The sequence below is a fragment of the Chelon labrosus genome, assembly GCF_963514085.1.
Source record: "Chelon labrosus genome assembly, chromosome: 3".
Lineage (NCBI taxonomy): Eukaryota > Metazoa > Chordata > Actinopteri > Mugiliformes > Mugilidae > Chelon > Chelon labrosus.
The window spans coordinates 1,922,808-1,943,467 of record NC_140339.1 but is presented as its reverse complement, the minus strand read 5'-3'; the positions used below and the strand labels follow the sequence as shown (position 1 = coordinate 1,943,467).

Genomic DNA, 20,660 nt, shown 5'->3' with positions numbered 1-20,660 from the left:
TCCAACTTATGAAAGTTGCACCTGAGGGCATGGATGGTCTTTTCAAGACTAGGAACCACTACCTGACATGTGCACAGATAACTCGCCCCACCCCCTCTTCCACAGTGCACAGTCCAGGACAGGTTCAGCATCAGGTCAGTCAGATAATGAGAAACAACAGGGGGCGGGGTGACATGTTGTTGCTTGTTATTTTGTTTGTTTTTTTCTGTATTTGTGTATTTTTTTTGTTCAGTTTTTCATTTCAAGACAAGAGCATGAGGAAACTACTTGCAGCAGCGCCTCCTCCAGCAGGTGGCGCCCTGGGCGACCGTCTATATCTCCTATGCCTATGTCTGACTGAGACATTTGGTGAAGACCAGAAAATGACCAAAAACTAAAAGTGATAAGGAAATAATGAATATTACAACACAAGCATGACGTCACAGGAGACCTGATGATGCTCTGTGGCTGCTGGATAAATATCCTGCAAACCATCTGTCATATGATTATTAGAGCAGTAAAAACTCACACACACTGTGTTAGGAAATAGAAAAGAACTGATCTCAGTTTGTGGGTAATCTACAGAACCAACCCTCATAGCTTTAATACAACTCTTTGTCTTTGGTTTACCCACAGAATGATTTATGTAGAATTAATAAAATTAATCTCAAAAGCTGGACCAATGACACCACAACTATCTGCATGGGCATATTTCATGAAAGGTTATCAAGATAAAACATTGCACTTAAATTTCCTGAAACTTTAGATCCATGAAACTGAACACCAGCAAATGTTCTTTTAATCTGGTATGAAAGTTTAAAACCTGCTCTGAACCATTCTTTCTTTCTGCCGGGTCACATCATCCTGCTGAAAGAGGCCACTGCCTTCAGAGAATATTGTTTCTATTAAAGGGTGTACATGGTCTGCAACAATGCTTATATAGGCGGTACATGTCAGAGTGACTGCAGTACTGACCACTGCAGACCAGGAACAAGAGCTGCAGTTATGGAGATGCTTTGTTTCAGTCATCTAGATATCAGTAAGTTTGGTCTTCATCAAACTTGATCAATCGTTCCTCTTTTCTTGCTTCTAACATCAACTCTTATATATCGCTGCCTTCACAGACTCCTTCCCCTCTCTGTCTGTGAGTCTCTAACTGATGTCTGTCCAGTTTCAGAAATGTTTGACTGTTTTCTCTTTTAAAGACATTAGTAATATACTTGTGTTACAGTGTGATTGTGCTATTATAAAATACTGTGTGTAATAGAGATATGATTTTGCAAGATTGATAGAAATACAACAATATATTTACAAAATACAGAAACTGGGGGAAAGATTTTTGGGAAATGCTTGTGCAACTAGAGACTGTTCTAACAATAGTTGTCCAAATTGCTCGTGAAGCTCTGAACGGGATTTGGGAGGTGGAAAGATTTTTTTATTTAAAAACAAGACCAAATTAAAATTAAGATTAAAATGTTTTTTAAAAAAAAAAAAAAAAAAAAAAATGCACGAATGCACAAAACACTTTAAAATATTTAAGAATGTTGTATATTGTATTGTGTGTACTGTTTTAGTGTCTATTGATTGTGATTGTGTTTATGTTTAGCTACTTTAATAATCTTTTAAATTGGCCCTTGGGGACAAATAAAGTGATTTGAACTGAACTAAACTGACCTCCAGCTGATGAACACAGGTGCAGGTGATTCAGCTGAGTATATTAAGACAGAAGATGCCTCCACTCAGTGACCAGTGGGTCCTCAGTGCTGCAGCCATGATCTCAGTTGATTCTGTTCATTTCTATGTTAGACTGAGCACATTTCTTATTTTTCTGTGATCTTTTTGGTGGTAATATAAATCTGCCTATTTTAAACCCACCTACTCTCCTCCTGTCTCTGCCTGGTCCACCATCAACATGTTACCGTGCCAACATTATTAACATGTAACAATCTGGGAGCCTGAGGTGGTCATAATAAAGACCACCTACTAACCCTTGTTGAGTAGCTGGTATTTAATGTGACCCATGACTCATTGTGTGTTTAGAGCTGCAGGACTGATGTGAACAAATCAATTATTGAGACTGTCTTGGTTTGTTACTCCAGGATGAACAACTGTGGAGTGGAGAGGCTAACACCTCTCATCAGGAAGTGGGAGTGTGTTTACGGTTTATTTCTTTATTTATTTCTGTTAGAACTTGTTGCTGCACATAGATGACTGAAAGAACAGTCAATTTACACTGATCAGCCACAATATTATGACCGCTGACAGGAGAAGTGAATAACATTGACCATCTTGTGACAATTCAGTTTTGTCCTAATTCAGTTCTGAATCTGAACTTGGATCCAGTGGGTGGAACTGATTAATGTTTGCCAACGACTACCCTCTGCTCCAAGTGTGCTCACTACCTTGTGTGTAGTTACAACAACCTTTACTCAGTGCTCACCTGGTCAGAATAGAATATGTTCACAACTCCCTGATTAACACCACTGCTGGTTTGTCTTCTTTGAGACATCTCCTGGCTACTGAGCCCACTGTTCTCTTCTCAACAGAGTGAGAATGATGTTCCTTAAATTTGAAGGATTACAACAGAATGTCTTTATAGTCATTGTAACATGTACAAAGGTGCAAAGATTAAAGATAATAAAATGCAATAAAATTTATCTTTATGACCCCCTGGATTAAATGTTAACTTGTTTTGTATGCAGTATACGCACCATAGCTGACACAGACAGACTCAGACTCAGCTCAGTCTTCTGCTGCTTCATGTCAGGTATGTTTTAGTGGAACTTCATATCCTGAAACCTTTTTGTGTACTAAAGTTGGCATATGCTTTACACTTAAAACTAAGCATGCTAGATGTGTCATGTTTATAGTTTTATTTACCTGATTAATTGTCTGCAACTAATCTGAAATAAACTCAATGTTCAGTTCTTTGAAGATGAGAGTGATTATGTGCAACTAAAGAGATTATTTCTGTTTTTCTTCAGGTGAACAGTAAAGTGTTTCTGTGTGTCTACAATGAACACAGAAGAGCTGTCAGGTGGACTCCTTAACCGGTAAGAGGACTGTGTTATTATAGTGTTTATTTAGCTTTTTAACACATGCACTGCAGCCAGAACGTTTCTAGAAATTACCTAGAGGAAAGGGTATCAAACATACAAAGTGTGAAAATGACATAGAACAGAAACAAGTCGTGCAATTTTCTGGTGGGTTATTCCTATTAAATTCCTATTAAAACCTCAAACTTCCCACCAGTCGGTGGCACAGTGGTGTAGTAGTTAGCACTGATGCCTCACAGCCAGCTCTGTGATAGACTGGAGACCTGTCCAGGGTGGACCCCCCTCTAGACCACTGACTGCTGGGATAGGCTCCAGTCCCCCCACAACCCTTCACAGGACAAGCAGTCACAGAAGATGAATGAATGAATGACTTGGCAGACACCAGTCCCTTAGAACTGAAGAAGCTACTCAGATGAGTGGTGAAAAATTCCAGTTTCCTTTGTGGAAATTTCAGGTTGTTGATAAAATGTTTTGCAAATGGTTCATAATTTACTCGTTCTTCTTTGCACTAAAATAAGTGGAAACTTTTGGAGTACTTGTCAGTTATAGGATGTTATTATGTTACTGGTCCGGCCCCCTTGAGATCACATTGAGCAGTATGTGGCCCCTGAACTAAAACGAGTTTGACATCCCGGACCTTGAGGAACTGTATCTGAGAATTGTTTATTTTTATTTTTATTTTATATTTAAATGCCATTCCTTTGGAATCTGAATTTTAGAATCAGTGTACATTTTGACAGCCATTTTTGGTCCTACTCTTCAGAAGAAAATGCGGTAGTGCTGTATAATACCATGTGCTTATTAACTCGGAACAGTGCATAATAAGCCGTTAACAATGCATAACTAACAGCTTGTTAACAGTTATTCCCCCATCACTAACTGTTAACAAGCAGCTTGTAAGCAGCTTATAAGCACATTTTTTAAGAGTTTACAAGCAGCTTGTTAACTGTTAAAAAGCAGCTTGTAAGCGCTAATAAGTTGATTTTAAGTTACTTACAAGCATATTATGAAGAGTTAACAAGCAGCTTGTTAAGTGTTAAAAAGCAACTTGTAAGCGCTTATAAGCAGCTTTTTAAATACTCACAAGCATACTGTTACCAGTTAACAAGCAGCTTGTTAAGCGTTAAAAAGCAACTTAAAAGCAGCTTCTAAGTGCTTACAAGCTGCTTTTTAACGGTTAACAAGCAGATTTGCAGAGCCCGGATCTAAAGCGGGGACTTCTTCCTATACTTTCACTACCTCAAACATTTATCCCTATATTTCACATGGCTCGTCTCTGAATGTCACTTTCAAAGGTACTGCTCCAACCAGGATTCGAACGCGGGTCTCCCTAATCTGAGTCTCAGCAGTTACCAAGTGAGCTATATTCAGATGAAATAACTGTGACTCTTTCCTGTAATGACCTTGATACTGTGTACTCCATGTAATATAGTTAACTAACGGCAAGGGTGATGAACCATATGCAGCGGTTGATATTTGATTCCTGTCCCTGCCTGTTAAAACGCAGCTTGTAAGCGCTAATAAGCTGCTTTTAAGTCACTTACAAGCATATTTTAAAGAGTTAATAAGCAGCTTGTTAAGTGTTAAAAAGCAACTTGTAAGTAACTTAAAAGCAGCTTATAAGCGCTTACAAGCTGCTTTTTAACGGTTAACAAGCAGATTTGCAGAGCCCGGATCTAAAGCGGGGACTGCGTTTTTAAAGTATAGGAAGTAGTCCCCGCTTTAGATCCGGGCTCTGCAAATCTGCTTGTTAACCGTTAAAAAGCAGCTTGTAAGCACTTATAAGCTGCTTTTAAGTTACTTACAAGTTGCTTTTTAACGCTTAACAAGCTGCTTGTTAACTGGTAACAATATAGCAGACTTATGTCGGTTGCTAGTACAGATGAAGTCAGGGACTCAGGCCGTAATCAGGATCTGCACATTTATTTCTGCGAATCAACAAAGGGGAGCACATGAGTCACACACATGGACAACGGAGTGGTTTCTCTCTCTCCAGCTCAATAGCCTCGTAGCTTTCTTTTTTCCACACAAAATAATATGAATTTACTCCCGTAAGTTTAAATGCAAAAAAAAAAAAGAAATATATTAACACTTCAGTGTCAAATTAACTCACAGGTATTACATCAATATTTAAAAAAAGGAAAATACAGGGTAAAGATAAACTTAAATGAATATAACTCATTTACAATAACTCTTTCTTCATGAACTCATATATAAACACACTACCACAAAGCAATTAAAATGCATCGTTCTTATATGCTTATTGTGTGCAATCCATCTCAAAATGCATTAAAATACATGAACATACATATGAACAGTGTAACGCACCTGCGAATCAACTAAGGGGAGCACATGAGTCACACACACGGACAACGGAGTGGTTTCTCTCTCTCCTGTAGCGAGTGAAATGATATGCAAATGAGGCAAAATCTCCGCGATTTCAGCACAAGTTAGCGTCTTTCTGACCAACCAAAACTTACTGTAAAACTCATATGAATGTCCACAACGAAGTTGTGTTATAGTTTCATGCAGTTTTAAACAAGTTTAATCACTTTTACAGACGCTAGCTTAAAACAATGAGAGAGAGCATCACAACACGTCTTACCAGCTCAACAGCCTCGTAGCTTTTGCCGGGAATGCGCAATTGCGCTAATAACCGTCCCCCGCTACAACACGTAATGTGGAACTAATTAACTTATATACAAAAATTACTCACATCCAAAGTTTGAAAGTACATTGAAAATTTGGCTTTTGCAACGGAGATTAAAAACAGGTTTTGAGAAGGTTCATCAAAATATTATAATGTAAAACAATTTATTTTTAAATAAAATATTTACTCAGCTGCACAAGCTGCTTGTTTACTCTTTATAATATGCTTGTAAGTAACTTAAAATCAACTTATTAGCGCTTACAAGCTGCTTTTTAACAGTTAACAAGCTGCTTGTAAACTCTTAAAAAATGTACTTATAAGCTACTTACAAGCTGCTTGTTAACAGTTAGTGACGGGGAATAACTGTTAACAAGCTGTTAGTTATGCATTGTTAACGGCTTATTATGCACTGTTCCGAGTTAATAAGCACATGGTATTATAAAGCGCGGCCGAAAAGGCTTATTAGTCACATTTTAGTTATTTGTCTATTTACTAGTTTCAGTCAATGAAAAGTCATCGTAGTCTTGGCAACTTTTAATGAAACAACTGCAACATTAATTTTGGCATCTAGTTTATACGTTGTCTTCAGACAAAACAGTAATCAGAATTTCTCTCACTTTAGACCAATTTAATGAAGGTTATATATGTAGCAGAGATGTGAATCCAGGTAGGCTGTATCGACACTGCTCTCTTAGCACAAATCTCTTTCCAGAGTTGGATATCAGCCTGCTGTGCTGTCCTTGATCATTTATAAAGTTGGATCAGACATTACAGATAAAGACGGTAGCATAGTTCAAGTAAAAATACAAAACTTTTCTTTTACCGCTGTGGAAAAACAGAATTTATTTGCGGAAATTTCAAGAAGTGCAAAGTGTAGATGAAGAAGTACAATGGCTGAACACATGTGTATCATTCATATACATACATATAATATTCCTGTGATAACTTGTCCGCTCTGCGATGGACTGCCGACCTGTCCAGGGTGTACCCCTGCCTCTCGCCCGATGACAGCTGGGATAGGCTCCAGCAGATCCCTGCGACCCTTAACAGGAATAACCGGGTATAGAAAATTAATGAATGAATGAACTTGTCTGCCAGTTAATTCCAGATGACAGTATTCATAACTATTATTATAATAACTATTAACTTTTATTTACAGGCACATACTGCACACATACATACTGATCAGATAGTTTTATGTAGAGTTAGATGTCACACATTGAATGTCACTTTACATGCAGATACCATTTTCATCTCTTGTAACTGGTTTGAGTTTTTGCCGAATAAGTCATTTAAGAAAGTGAAGCAATTTACAGTACAATAGTACAAAACTGTTTTCAGTTGCTGACAATACTGTCTTTTGATTATGTTGCCTGAAATAGTTATGTTATTAATCATCAAGAATGCCACACATTTGATTATAACAGTCTTCTTTTTACTGAGACATTTATATTTATTGTTGCCTCTAGGTTTTAAAGAACAGAGGATTGAAGGAAAAACCAGTCCACACTAACAATGGACACAGAAGAACAAGATCCTCAAGGTATAAATCTATTTTTATCATTAATAGAATATTAGGAATGTGCTATTTCTATGGAAGAATATATTATTCAAGTTTTATCTGTGGAATCACAGAACACAAGTGGTTCTACAAAAGAACAGTTAAAGAAGAACAAAATGAATGTTTTGGAATGGTCAAGTCAAGAAAATTGTGATGTACAAGTGGCACTGTATGTGCATACAGACCGTACAAAAGAATCATCTACATCAGAGGTGTCAAACATACAGCTTGTGGGCCAAATATGGACCACCAGAGGATCTAATCTGGTCTGCAGCATGAATTTTCAAAGTGCGAAATGTGGCAATTACATAGAAGACTACTAGTATTGGGCGGCACAGTGGCGAGGTGGTTAGCACTGATGCCTCACAGCAAGATTGGTTCGAATCCATGGGCCGGCTGGCCTTTCTGTGTGGAGTTTGCATGTTCTCCCTGTGTCTGCATGGGTTCTCTCCGGGTACTCCGGCTTCCTCCCACCATCTAAAGACATGCTCATTAGGTTCATTGGTGATTCTAAATTGGCCGTAGGTGTGCATGTGAGTGTGAATGGTTGTCTGTCTCTGTGTGTGGCCCTGCGATGGACTGGCGACCTGTCCAGGGTGTACCCCTGCCTCTCGCCTGTTGACAGCTGGGATAGGCTCCAGCAGACCCCCGTGACCCTTAACAGGACTAAACGGGTATAGAAGATGAATGAATGAATGACTACTAGTATTTAGGAAGGTTCATTACGGATATGGAATGTCCTGTGTTCAACATGGTTCGTGAGCCCACCATAGTCTTGTGTTGTAGGTGGTATGGACAGCTGTCAATCTATCTGATTAGCTTATTAGTGATGTTCAAGTTAATCTACCTAGTTTCCACGTGGGTGGGACTGAGACAAGAGAGATGGAGCAAGAAGGAAAGTCACCTCTAAAACTTCAGTAAGCTATTGGAAATTTTACTTAATTGAACCACAACCACACTGTGGACTGTTGCTAGTTAGCTCCTCATGCTAACAGTATGAGAGGCTTGTGTTTGGGAATTACTTGTTGTACCAAGCTGCTGAGAACCTTCTGGATGCTTCTGAATGTGGACGGAGCCTGAGGACGTGTTTCTACACCACAGTGACGGGACACTGCTGAAGGAGGGTTTACTGTATCTAATATAAACTATATCTAACAGCACTCTGCATCCCAGGGACTGAGAGTACTGTTAAAACACTGAGAACTGGATTCAAAGGAGCTCCAACATGCATGTGCGCCAACGGTTTGGTACCATGGACTAATTTACTTAATTGATGGACTAAACTGATATTAAATTCAAAGGCGGGGGCCACCTGGTCAAAAATAAATGTTATGGGTGCTTTTATTAGTACCTTTGTGATAATGTATTTCCTGGTAACCAGTAGGGACCTATGTGACGACAGTGTTTTTGTAAATGTATGGGAGGCTGGGCTCTCATGGGCAGCATGTATCAAACTAATTAGGTCTTTCTCTGCTCCCTAGGAAGAGTCAGACATTCTGACTGCTGCTATACATTTATTAGACCCTCCATCCACTCACCTCTCATGCAAAGAGTGATTACTAGTTTTAATAGTTAATAGTTTTGAGGCAGGTTACCCTCCACCCTCCTGTAAAATAAGAGAACAGAGTTCTATAAAGTAACTGTTATAGTCAGAGTAGCAGACAGTATACAACATCCAGAACTAAACACTAGACAGCAATAAGATTGCACTTTATTATTTTTTTTAAAGAAATTCCAGGTTGTTTTTATAAAATGTTTTGTAAAAGGATAGCTCATTTATTATAAACATTTTCATAATGTACTTGTACTCATTTGCACTAAAAAAAAGGTAAACAGAGTTGCCGTTATTTATTGGTTATTGTACTATAATATTTATGGTCCGGCCTGCTTTAGATCACTTTGAGCTGTATGTGGCCCCGGAACTAAAATGAGTTTGACACCCCTGATCTACATGTTGTAGTGAGAGCATGAGAGGGAGTTACAACGTGAGAGTTGTTATTTAACAAGATAGAGTTATAGCAAATACATGTGTAGATCAAACTCATTCAGACATAATACAATCCAGATACCTAAGTTTAATTTCTAAAAGTTATATTCTCTTTTTCTTTGACAGCCCTGATGAGCTTTCTCTCCAAACTTGGACTAGAGAACTATTATCCCAACAGACTTTCACTTCAGTCTCTCTTGGAGATCAACACTAACAGCTTATATGAAAAACCTGTTTTATCACTAGAGGACATACCATGGTGCTTTCTCAGAAAACTTTTTAAAATCAGTGCCGACTGCAGGAGCTGTACACAACTATCAAGCAATCAAAATGAAAACAATGATTTCTTTGACCTGGACCTGGATACTGCAGATGACTCTGAGGACAAGATTAATCCTCTTGACCTCATAGTAGCTCTCTTCCTTTGTGCTGACAGCTTCTTGCAACAGGAAATGGCTCTTAAAATGTCCATGTGCCAGTTTTCTGTCCCACTGCTGTTGCCTCATGGTAATAAGAGTCAGTGTAGCCTGATGTTTTGGGCTCTGAGAGACATCGTCAAAGAGTGGCGTCCGCATGATTTGTCTGAATCAAGAGGGTTTGTTGAAGACAACATTGTCCAAGCAGATATACCGTTCTATTCCTTTGTGAGACTGAAAAACTGCAGTTTATCGAAGTCTCAGCTTCTGAACCAGATTCTCAGTAGTAGCCAACAGAATCAAAATATCTTCATACACAGAGATATGGAAGGGGGAGGAGTTAAAAGAAAAGTAGCCAATGGACTGGTGGAGGTCTGCTGGTGTCTTCCATGTGGGAAAGAAAATCTAGACATATTTCCAGAGCCTGTTACTTTTGCAAACATGAGAGGAGACATTCATGAATCATTCACACAGTTCCGTTTTCTTCTTCAAGTGTCAAATGTCACCTTTGTGTTCCTGGACAAAGTTGAAGAAAATGAGCTGAATGTTCTGACTTCTGTTAAAGATGTTAAATCAAAACTCTTCTTGGTAGTTAATCAAAAGGAGGGGAGTGTTAGAGAGGACATGATGTCAGTCAAGATAATGCTGGATAAATTAGAATTACCAAATAACAGTTTGACAGTCAAAAAAACAGGTGATAATGGAGCAGAGTTTTCAAATAAACTTTGTGAAGCCATCAAGACATGTCTCTCACATGTCAAAGCTACAACAAGCATTGTAAATATGCTTGACAAAGCTGTTGAACTGGGTCTGTCTGTGGATGAAAGCAAAACTGAGCAACAAAACAAAGCAGCCAAAGAGATCATGGATGGCATTGGGGTCAGAACAATTCCACAATACAAGAATCAGCAACTTCCTCTGCAAGGAGATAAATGGAAAACTTTATCAAAATTAGAAAAGGAGGAGTGTAGATTGATTAAAGCTGGTGACTCAAGACTGGAAGAGTATAAATCTCAGCTACAAGAAGAAAAACAAAAAAATAGAGAGGAGCAAAGAAAATATAAACTATCCAAAGGAATGAAGACTTTTATTGATAACATATCAATAAATGACAAAGAAAAGAGGATTTCTTTCCTCAAGTGGATGAAACTAAAACTTGATAGCCATTCAAGAGAAAAACTGTCTGTACTGCGAAACAAATTCAAAGAGCAATACAAGAAGAAAGATGTGAAACTCATAGCAGAGTTGGATCAAGCTTTGATGGAGACTTCTTTAGGTGTAGAGCACTACATGAGAGAGATGGGACTGATCTATGAGTTGGTGCAACAACCTCATTATGAAAGATATCATTTTCCTTCTGTGGCTGCTGAACTGCTGTTGGATGGATATCCTTTAGAGCTCTTGGATGGAGATGCTTCCAACATCCCAGAGAGATGGGTGACAGATGTGCTGATGGAGCTTCACAAGAAGGTTGGAGAGAAGAGCAGACTGTCGGTACTGACTGTATTAGGAGTTCAAAGTTCAGGGAAGTCAACACTCCTCAACACCATGTTTGGTGTACAGTTTCCTGTCAGCAGTGGCAGATGTACCAGAGGAGCTTATATGCTGTTCCTCAAAGTTGGAGAGGATTTGAAAAGTCACTTAAATTCTGACTTCATAGTTCTCATTGACACAGAGGGTCTAAAATCTCCTGATCTGGCACAACTACAGGACAGTTATGAGCATGACAACCAGCTGGCAACCTTTGTAATTGGCCTCAGTGATGTCAGCATCATCAACATTGCAATGGAGAACTCAACTGAAATGAAAGACGTCCTGCAAATCACAGCCCATGCATTCTTGAGAATGAAGGAGATTGGTAAAAAACCCATTTGTCATTTTGTACATCAGAATGTTGCAGCAGTTTCAGCTGATTCCAAGTGTCTGACAGAAAGAAAACATCTGTTGGATCAACTCAATGAAATGACACAAATTGCAGCTGAAATGGAAAAGCGGCCTTCTATTAAAGCCTTCACTGATGTACTGGACTATGACATAGATAAAAACAACTGGAACATCCCAGGACTCTGGTATGGAACACCTCCAATGGCTCCAGTGAACATGGGTTACAGTGAAGCTGCAGCTGATTTCAAGAAACATCTTCTGGAGACAATGACAGGAGACAGAAGATCTGAGCCCTCACAGATCCCTGAGTTTCTAGAATGGATGAGAAGTCTCTGGAAAGCAGTCAAGTATGAGAACTTCATCTTCAGTTTCAGAAACACTCTTGTTGCTCATGCCTATGACAACTTGTGCAAAGAGTTCAGTGACTGGGAATGGGCGTTCAGGAAAGAGATTCTCTCCTGGCAGACAGAAGCAGAGGTAGTAATATTAAATGCTGACAATGAATCTGAAGTCCAACATTTAATTGAACTAGCTGAATCAAGAAAACAGGAAGTTTCAGGAAAAATAGAAGTCCAGCAAACATTAATGAAGCAGAAGATTGTGGACTACTATAAAAGAAAAAACGTACATGCACATCTAATAGAAAAATACAAAACTGGCTTTTTCAACAGCGTCAGTAGTCTTGCAAAAGAAATCAGATATTCAGTACACAGTAGGCTGGACTGTGTCCTCGAGTTAAGAAAAAGTTCAAAAGAAGTTCAGGACATTCAGAGGAAATACAGAGAAATGATTGAAGAGCATGTGATGAAATTCTTGTCTGACTTCAAGGAGAGGACACTGACCGTTGAACAACTGACATGTGAGTTTGAGAAGATGTGGGCTAAACTCACGGAAAAGGTGTCTGGCCTGCCTGAACAAAACATACCTGAAAAAATCCTCAACCAGTTGAAAAAACACTTTGGCAATCGTAATGTCAGCGAGTATTTTCAGAACATTAGAGACCTGAATGAGATTGGAATGAGTCAATTTAAGGCCAAAACAGAGCATATAAAACATTTTGGAATAAAAAAAAATTTACATGTGTTCATCATAAAAGACTTAAAGAGAGAATTGCAGACAACATCTGATAATATTATTGAGTCTTGTAAACGATTTGTGTTTGAAATCACACAGACAAACACAGATTATCTTGAGTCTTATACAAAGGATCTTTTAGACAAAATACATGAAAGCCTAAAACAACTACCCAAGCACTGCAAAACTGACTTTGAGATTGATCTTAAACTTCATATTTGTGGCTTTGCCTCAAGAGAATTTTTCAAAATGCACAAAAAATTCTTGTCAGAAGCAAATCCTAAAACTCAGCTGGAGAAATACAAGGATCAGTACCTGTCAGACTTTCTGGATTTACACAAACAGAGAGATCAAAGCCAGAGAAAAGCAAATGATTTCGTCAAACTTTGTCTCAAACCTGCTGTGGAAGACTACATCAACAGATCTCTGGGAATAGACATCGTGGATGAAATTTTGACGAGTTCCTATTCAGCAGAGTACAGCTCCCGCTCTTATTTCCAGTACAGCATTCAGAGAGAGTTGCTGCAGAAGGAAGACTTTCAGAGCTTTGTCAAGTACATTTCTAACTATGAAATATTTGTCAAAGACTGGATATTTCAGCACATTAAGCAAAACATGTCTGATGAGAAGACTCTGTGGAAACTGAAGAACAAAAATCTTGAAGTCATAGTTCAAAAAATAGAAGCAGCAACAGAACAGGCCTCAAAAGGAGAGGATGGTGTTCTGCTGCCAGATGACACAGAAAGCATCACCAAGTTCATCAGTAACATGAGAAAATATCTGAATAAAGACATCTCAGTCTCAGTGGAGGCTGAAAAAACAGCACTGTTTCAAATCCAAAGCACATGTCATCCATTTATCCACAGTCTCAAGATCTCAATGGAAGAGATGAAAGCTCAGCTTCAGGAGGAATTCTCCAAATCTGAAAACATCACTAAGACTCTGAACAAACTTCCAATCAAACCACAGGATGAGCTTTTCAAGAGAGTGTTTGGTTGTGGAAATCAATGTCCATTTTGTAAAGTTCCCTGTGAGGCTGGAGGCAAAGAACACCAGCTACATCATTCAGCTGTGCATCGGCCACAAGGTCTTGGTAGATACAGCAATACAGACTCTCAGAAGCTGGTGGAAACACTGTGTACAACTGATGTGTACAGTGATACTGAATTCCAAAACCCAGACACTAAATGGGAGTGGCATCATTACAAAGAGTATCGCACATACTATCCAGACTGGAACATTCCTCCAGACCCCACCATAGAGTCATCTGACTACTGGAAGTACATCCTGGTAAAGTACAATGACAGATTTGCTGAAGAATATAAGGCCAAGCCAGCTGATGTTCCAGAGGCCTGGAAGAGAATCACAAAGAAACAAGCTCTGAAAGGTTTAAAAGATGCCTTCAACATAAAGTGAAGAATGTTAAAACCTGACAAACATCTACAAACTAAACTATGTTTAAGATCAGTCAAAAGAAGAATCAGTATCGTTCAGTCTTGAGTCTAGTTCAGTATAAAAAAATATATCTAATTTTTGAACTTGTGAATGAAACTTTTAGTTCAACCAAACAAAATAGCTGTTTCCTTTTTTTTTTTCACATTTTTATTTTTATATTTTTCTTTTGGATGGATTTAACAAGTGACATGATGAAGATGATGAGAATGTACTGCAGAGACTATGTGAAAAAGAAGTGTTTTATTATGTGTTTGTTCATTTACACAAAATGATGTTTCATTTATTTATTTTTTTTCTTTAATGACTTTTAGCTCAGACTTCTTACTTTTTAGACTTAAAGAAGTCATAAAGAAGTGGAGATACTTTTAAATAGTTTCTATATTTTTTCTTTGTTTTATTCATAATACGTTTATGAAACTACGCATGTGGGACAACCCTTTCCCACCCCGCCTCTTGTCCAGTGACAACTGGGGTAGGCTCCAATCCCCCTGTGACCCTTCACAGGACAAGTGGTTACAGAAGATGAATGAATGAAGTATCTTTTTATTAATTTGCTAAATTCAATATTTAAATGCCAAGAAGTAACTGCTGTTCTTGGAAGAATGGATCCTTAACATGATGATATTATGATTTTCATTGTTAGACACATGTTGGTGTGTTGTAGAAGCAGCAAAGAAGCTGGAAATATTTAGTTTTTCTTTATTTTCTTCTGAATAGTTGTTTTTATATTCTGATGATTAGATAAAAATATTACTATACATAATGACTAGTGAATAATGTAATAATCATGATGATGAGACAGATGTTTTCTAATATATCTCTGTTCTTTCATATTTTACAGTTGTATTTGTAACATGTAAAGAATTCTCATATTGTGATGAATCTGATGAAAAAGTTGTTGGTGTTCTGAACAAGACAACAGCAGATGATGCTGAATCTGTTTGACTTTTTTTATTGGGATTCAAGTGAGCAATGACTAGTAATGATGAGATATGTTCAAACATTGTGTGAAAAGTTCTTCTAGTAAATAGAATGTAATAGAAATCAACACTTGAGTGGAGTCATTGTTTTCTATCAGTGTCTCTAATGAAGATGGATGAACCAGGTCCAGGTGATAATGGAGCAGATAACAGCTGATTTCTGTCAGTGCATCAGGACAGATGGAGAGTAGATTTAGCTATTACAGTACAAGCTAAACATGGAGCTGCAGGAGACAGACTACTACTTGATGTGTTCAACAACAGAAATTATTCTCTAGTTGTGACTATGCATTACTGTTGCCTGCCAGGCAGGGGCAGTGTATTTGCTTTGTTTCTCTCTCTCTCCCCCTCCTCTGTTCACAGGTGATTCCACAAGTGATTCCACCTGAGAGGTCTGACAAGGTCTGCTTATTGGTTGGTTCGGCCCCAGGTCATCCAATTACCACTCATGGATTACATTAAAAGGGATCCAGCTACAGGCTTGTTTCTCTATTTCTCTGCTTGCTTGCTTTTGAATGTTCCACTTGATCCAGTCTCTGCTCCCTGCTGCTTTACTGATTGACCATTACTTTGATTTCTGTGTAGCCCTCCCAACCAACTCTAATTTATTACAGAATAGTTCTGGTAAAACCCCGTATAACTGATGACACCTTTTGCATGGGAGCTGAATTGGAGGGAGTCTACGAAAATATTAACCTTTTAAGGTATCTACCTTAACTAGAGCATATAACTCTGCCTAGGGTGCAGAGAGGCCTGGTTAGCTTATTTTATAGCTATATTGTTATTGAAAGCTTTAAATACTCCCATGCATGTACCTTTAACAAACTATAGCCCTAATAACACCACATTCAAATAAACATTGTAACTGCAAATTCACGTTGCAACAGGAACGTTTATTGTACAGAAAGAAAAAACAAAGGCAATCACCCTTTACCTTAACCTGTTGACCCTTTGAGTCCATGAAATAAACAAAATAAATACACCCGGGGTTTTGTAAGTTAGTTATGGTACCATATCATTGGCGCGCATATTGAGTTGGAGCTCATGTATCCTTGTGAGAGTGTTTCTCGGTACTCACGGATAACACCAGTTTCCTCGAACCCTCGGCTCAGAAGAATAAAGTGAAAGGAGATGAAGAAAACTAGTCCTGCTGACACGTCCTCGTGAAGCAGCAGGTTCTCTGGCGACAACGTGGATCCTGAGCGCTCTCTACAGCAGCAGCAGACCAGCGGCAGGCATGTAGACAGGCATGTAGGCCCGGAGACACACTAGCATAAATTAAAAACATTAATAAACTCACTGTTCCTTCTTATACATTTACATATTGTCACACGTTCAAATAATGCTCATACTCACTCAGGAAACTCGGCGCAAAATATTTCTCCCTCATACACACGCGATCTCCTTCTCTCTGCTAGCAGGAACGAGGCTAACAGCTAGCTCTGTACCAACGATAATGGCGTTGTGGACATTCAGTACAATCCCCGGCTGAAACAGCTCTGAACTTGGCTTACTTTGTCTTTAAATTTGGTACCGGTAACCCACAAACAGATCCTCTGGTTTAAGGTTTTAGTAACAGTAAACGGTTTTCAAAATAGCTTACAAACACTTCCCCATGGGTCATAGGTCTCTCCCCGTTACTAGCCCGCACCTCGTCTTCTCTTTTTTTTTTTAGTCTCACCCACTTCAGAATCCGATAGGTAATTTACACTCATCTCCGACAGGCACGAACTGACTAACAACAGACTGACACCTGGCTACTCAAATAAACAAAAGAAATGTCATGAGACATTCACGGGCCACTATGAACATGGGACATTTTAGTACCTTCCCCAAATGAAATACACTTATTAATTTCACCATAGAAGTAATTTAACAGGCAATATTGCAAAATATACTATATTTGTAAACCAACACATGTAAATACATATAATTTTGAGCAGGGTGCTACACTCTCCTAGCCTGGTCGTCACCATCCTACGTTTCCGCCCGAAATTTGATTTCGGTCTGCACGTTAGTCTGGCCCAATGTAATAGGAATCTGTCTCCGTAATGGGCGGATGCTTATTTTGAGGTTTAAAATCATTGGAGTTCCCTTAACCAATCAGCAACGTTTGGTAATAACGTATATTGTGCGCCGGAGTTCAGGCTCTTACGCTTACCACTTCCGCTTCCAAAACTTTTCCCAAAGCCAGTTGGAAGGAGAGCTACGACGTCCTTGCCATTTATAAAATTGACAAGACAAGCCTCTTGTTCTGGTTTTAATTCCGTGATGCTCTCGAGAGTTGAGACAACTTCATGGATGGCTTCTAGCGTCTCTTCCTCCGTCGCCATTGTTGCTATGCTGTGAAACTACAAGTTTCGCTGGCTGGACTACAAGCAACTCGGCATGCGAGTTCCGCGTCATCACTCAACTAGGGCCCTATGATTTCCGCGATCACGGAATCGCGGACGGAATCGCGGAATTGGCCGATAAAAACGGAATCTACTTTTTAACGCGGAATCTCGCGGAATTTGACATAATTTGACTGCGATGCTGTTTTCATGTGGAAGAGGAACGTATGTCTGGGGAAAACTGCACGGAGAGAAGCAAATCTAGGTGGCACAACAAGCCCCTTCCAAAGACTGAGCCCCTCCCCTTCAAAACATTGTAAGCATGGCGAAGCGGCTGCCTGTGGCTCTGTCTTCGTCGGCGAAAAAACTGCGAAACTCAGTCGCTGACCCCCCAGTACAGAGCCGAGCAGTTCCCGAACGACTTATATGTGTCAGGCTGAGGTTACGCTAGACTTTTTCGTTGTCTGTCATTTTGACTGACGGGGTCATAAAAATCCCGTCATAATCTATTTTACCCGTCACTTTATTTTTTTAAAAAAATTATAATAATGACATATTCAATAGCGTTTCATTTTCATTCATTTTTAATTAATATAGCGGTGGAAAAAAAGATTCGGACATCAAAGACGACTCAAGAATCATGAATCTAGAGTCTGTTTAACCGGCTCAGTTGAGTCCTACCATGTTTGACTGATATATAATCAATAAACTGCACCATTCAAACATCTTACATCTCACTCGGCAGAGAAACAAAACGTACCGCCCAACTTGACCACTAGCAAACTAAGGCACTCAGACACTCACTCACTTACGCGCAACACAGAGAAACGAAACTTAACCGACTCATAACTAGTGGTGGAAAAAAGATTCGGGATCCGGCTCATTGAACCGGCCACCAAAGAAGACTCAAGAATCACGAATCGAGACGTCTATTGAACCGGCTCAGTTGAGTCCTACCACATTTGATTGATATATAATCAATAAACGGCACCATTCAAACATCTTACATCTCACTCGGCAGAGAAACAAAATGTACTACCCGACTTGGCCACTAGCAAACTACGGCACTCAGACACTGGAGTGGAGTGGCGCTACTGAGTCCCTTCGCCACTCATGAGTCCCTGCGGATTCGTCACTCATGAATCCCGGCGGATTCGCTACTCATGAATCCCTGCGGATTCGTCACTCATGAATCCTCGTGGATTCGCTACTCATGAGTCCCTGCGGATTCGCTACTCATGAATCCCGGCGGATTCGCTACTCATGAATCCCGGCGGATTCGCTACTCATGAGTCCCTGCGGATTCGCTACTCATGAATCCCTGCGGATTCGCTACTCATGAATCCCGGCGGATTCGCTACCCATGAATCCCGGCGGATTCGCTACTCATGAATCCCTGCGGATTCGCTACCCATGAATCCCGGCGGATTCGCCACTTATGAATCCCGGCCGATTTGCTACACACGGGTCCCGGCGGATTCGCTACTCACTCGGCAGAGAAACGAAACTTAACCGACTCACGGATCCACGTACATTTTAGACGATAAGAAAATATATAAAATATATTATTTTGTAACGGTGACCCTGTACTCATTTTTTTTTTTTTCCACAGTAATTTTAAGCTTTAGGCTTATGTAAGCTACTTGATATGATTTAGTTGCAATGATTTTCAGTGCCGCGTTTACATGATTGATAAATGGCAATAATGTAGCTCGAGTTATGTACTAGAGCCCGACCGATATATCGGCCGGCCGATATTATCGGCCGATATTAGGCATTTTCAAAACTATCGGTATCGGCATTTATAATGGCCGATAAATGAATATTTCAAAAATAAAATAAAAACGAAACACCCTTCAACCATGTCATGAGTGTTGGCGTTGTATAGTTTAGTTTGTCCACCAGAGGGCACTCTACACCGTCCCTGTTGGCAACACTCGCGTATAACTCGTGCTGATCCAGCCAGAGTCGGGCAGAGAGAACCAGTTATCCGCGAGTAAGATCATCGGTGAAGTGTGTTCATGGTGAGTTAGTCACGAGACATACATTGCTTGAATAACAATTAAAAGAACATCCCCATCAGTTCTCTTAACTCAAATAAGCATGACAAAATTCGTGACTATCATGTCGTTTTGCTGCTGTTAAATAAGCCGAGAGTGAAGCGGAATTAGCTAATTACGTTACGTTGTTACAGTGTAGTTGACTGACTGTCCTTTTAACTTTTGACAATGTGACTGAAGTATTTCTTTAATAGCGTGACAGTTATAGCAATGAGACGTATCATCTCTCCTTGGCCTGTTATATTGAAAATGTATGTTTTACAATTTGTAGTATGACGTTATCCATTGCTAAATTATGGCTCATCATAGACTAGCTAACCACAAAGCTAGCTAATGCCACTATCAGTGGAAGACCGCTAACGTTAACATTAATGAGCTTGGAAACCACAACGAACTTATTCTGCCAAAATAAAGTACTGTAATGATTACTGTATTTATAACTAGCATATCTCTAATTACAGTCCCTGCATTGTAAAATGTAGGTTAGACTTGCGAGGAGTGAACATTTATACATAGAGAAAAAGTATCAAACGTAGCTTGTGCATAAAAGTTAGCTTTTCTTTTACACGTGTGTGAAATCCAATGACGCCAAGTGTGCGTTGCAGACTGTCGTTCAGCCGCAGCATTAACGAGTCACATAATGGATTTAGATCGCTAAATAGTAGGTTTTAGAAGGCAGGCAGCAACTGATGACTGAAAATGGTTTGATGTAGCTTGATGGAAAGAATTTAAAAAGTGCAGGTAAAGGGATGCATTATCATATTATTTTAGTTAAAACTCATAAATAACTACAAATAACTAATGTTAGGGAAATCAGTTAATGTTTTGTTGCGCGTTTCTGAAAAAAAAAATATCAGCCGATATATTGGTTTTTAAAACCAACAAATATTTGTATCGGTATCGGCCTTCAAAATCCTTTATCGGTCGGGCTCTATTATGTACTATAAATAATATAATATAATATAATATAATATAATATAATTATGTAATAGCAATAATAATAACAATAATAATAATACATAATGTCCAAAATTAAGGGGCCTACTGTAGAAATAGTAGCAAAACACTGTCAGAACAACTCATTCCTCGCACAGCTGACAGGTCACAGCACAGGTCTATAAAAACACGGTGTGTCAACTTAAATTTTTAAATGCCAACCTCAAAAAGTTCAGTAAATAGTCTCACTGTCCCTCCCCCCCCCCCCCCCCCAGGTTTTTATTTCTAT

The 20,660-nt window shown here is 39.2% G+C and overlaps 1 protein-coding gene across 1 annotated transcript; it reads left to right on the top strand.

Moving 5' to 3' along the window:
• Positions 1-9,348: 9,348 nt before the first annotated feature.
• LOC311485774 (up-regulator of cell proliferation-like) lies at positions 9,349-14,045 on the top strand. The gene has a single exon (XM_084541388.1). It carries the CDS (start codon positions 9,365-9,367, stop codon positions 14,021-14,023), a length of 4,659 nt encoding a protein of 1,552 aa, XP_084397514.1. The 5' UTR covers positions 9,349-9,364; the 3' UTR covers positions 14,024-14,045.
• Positions 14,046-20,660: the final 6,615 nt, after the last annotated feature.

Bases quoted from the DNA above. Each gene is read 5' to 3' on its own strand.
- LOC311485774 (XM_084541388.1), top strand. From the start codon at position 9,365: ATGAGCTTTCTCTCCAAACTTGGACTAGAGAACTATTATCCCAACAGA.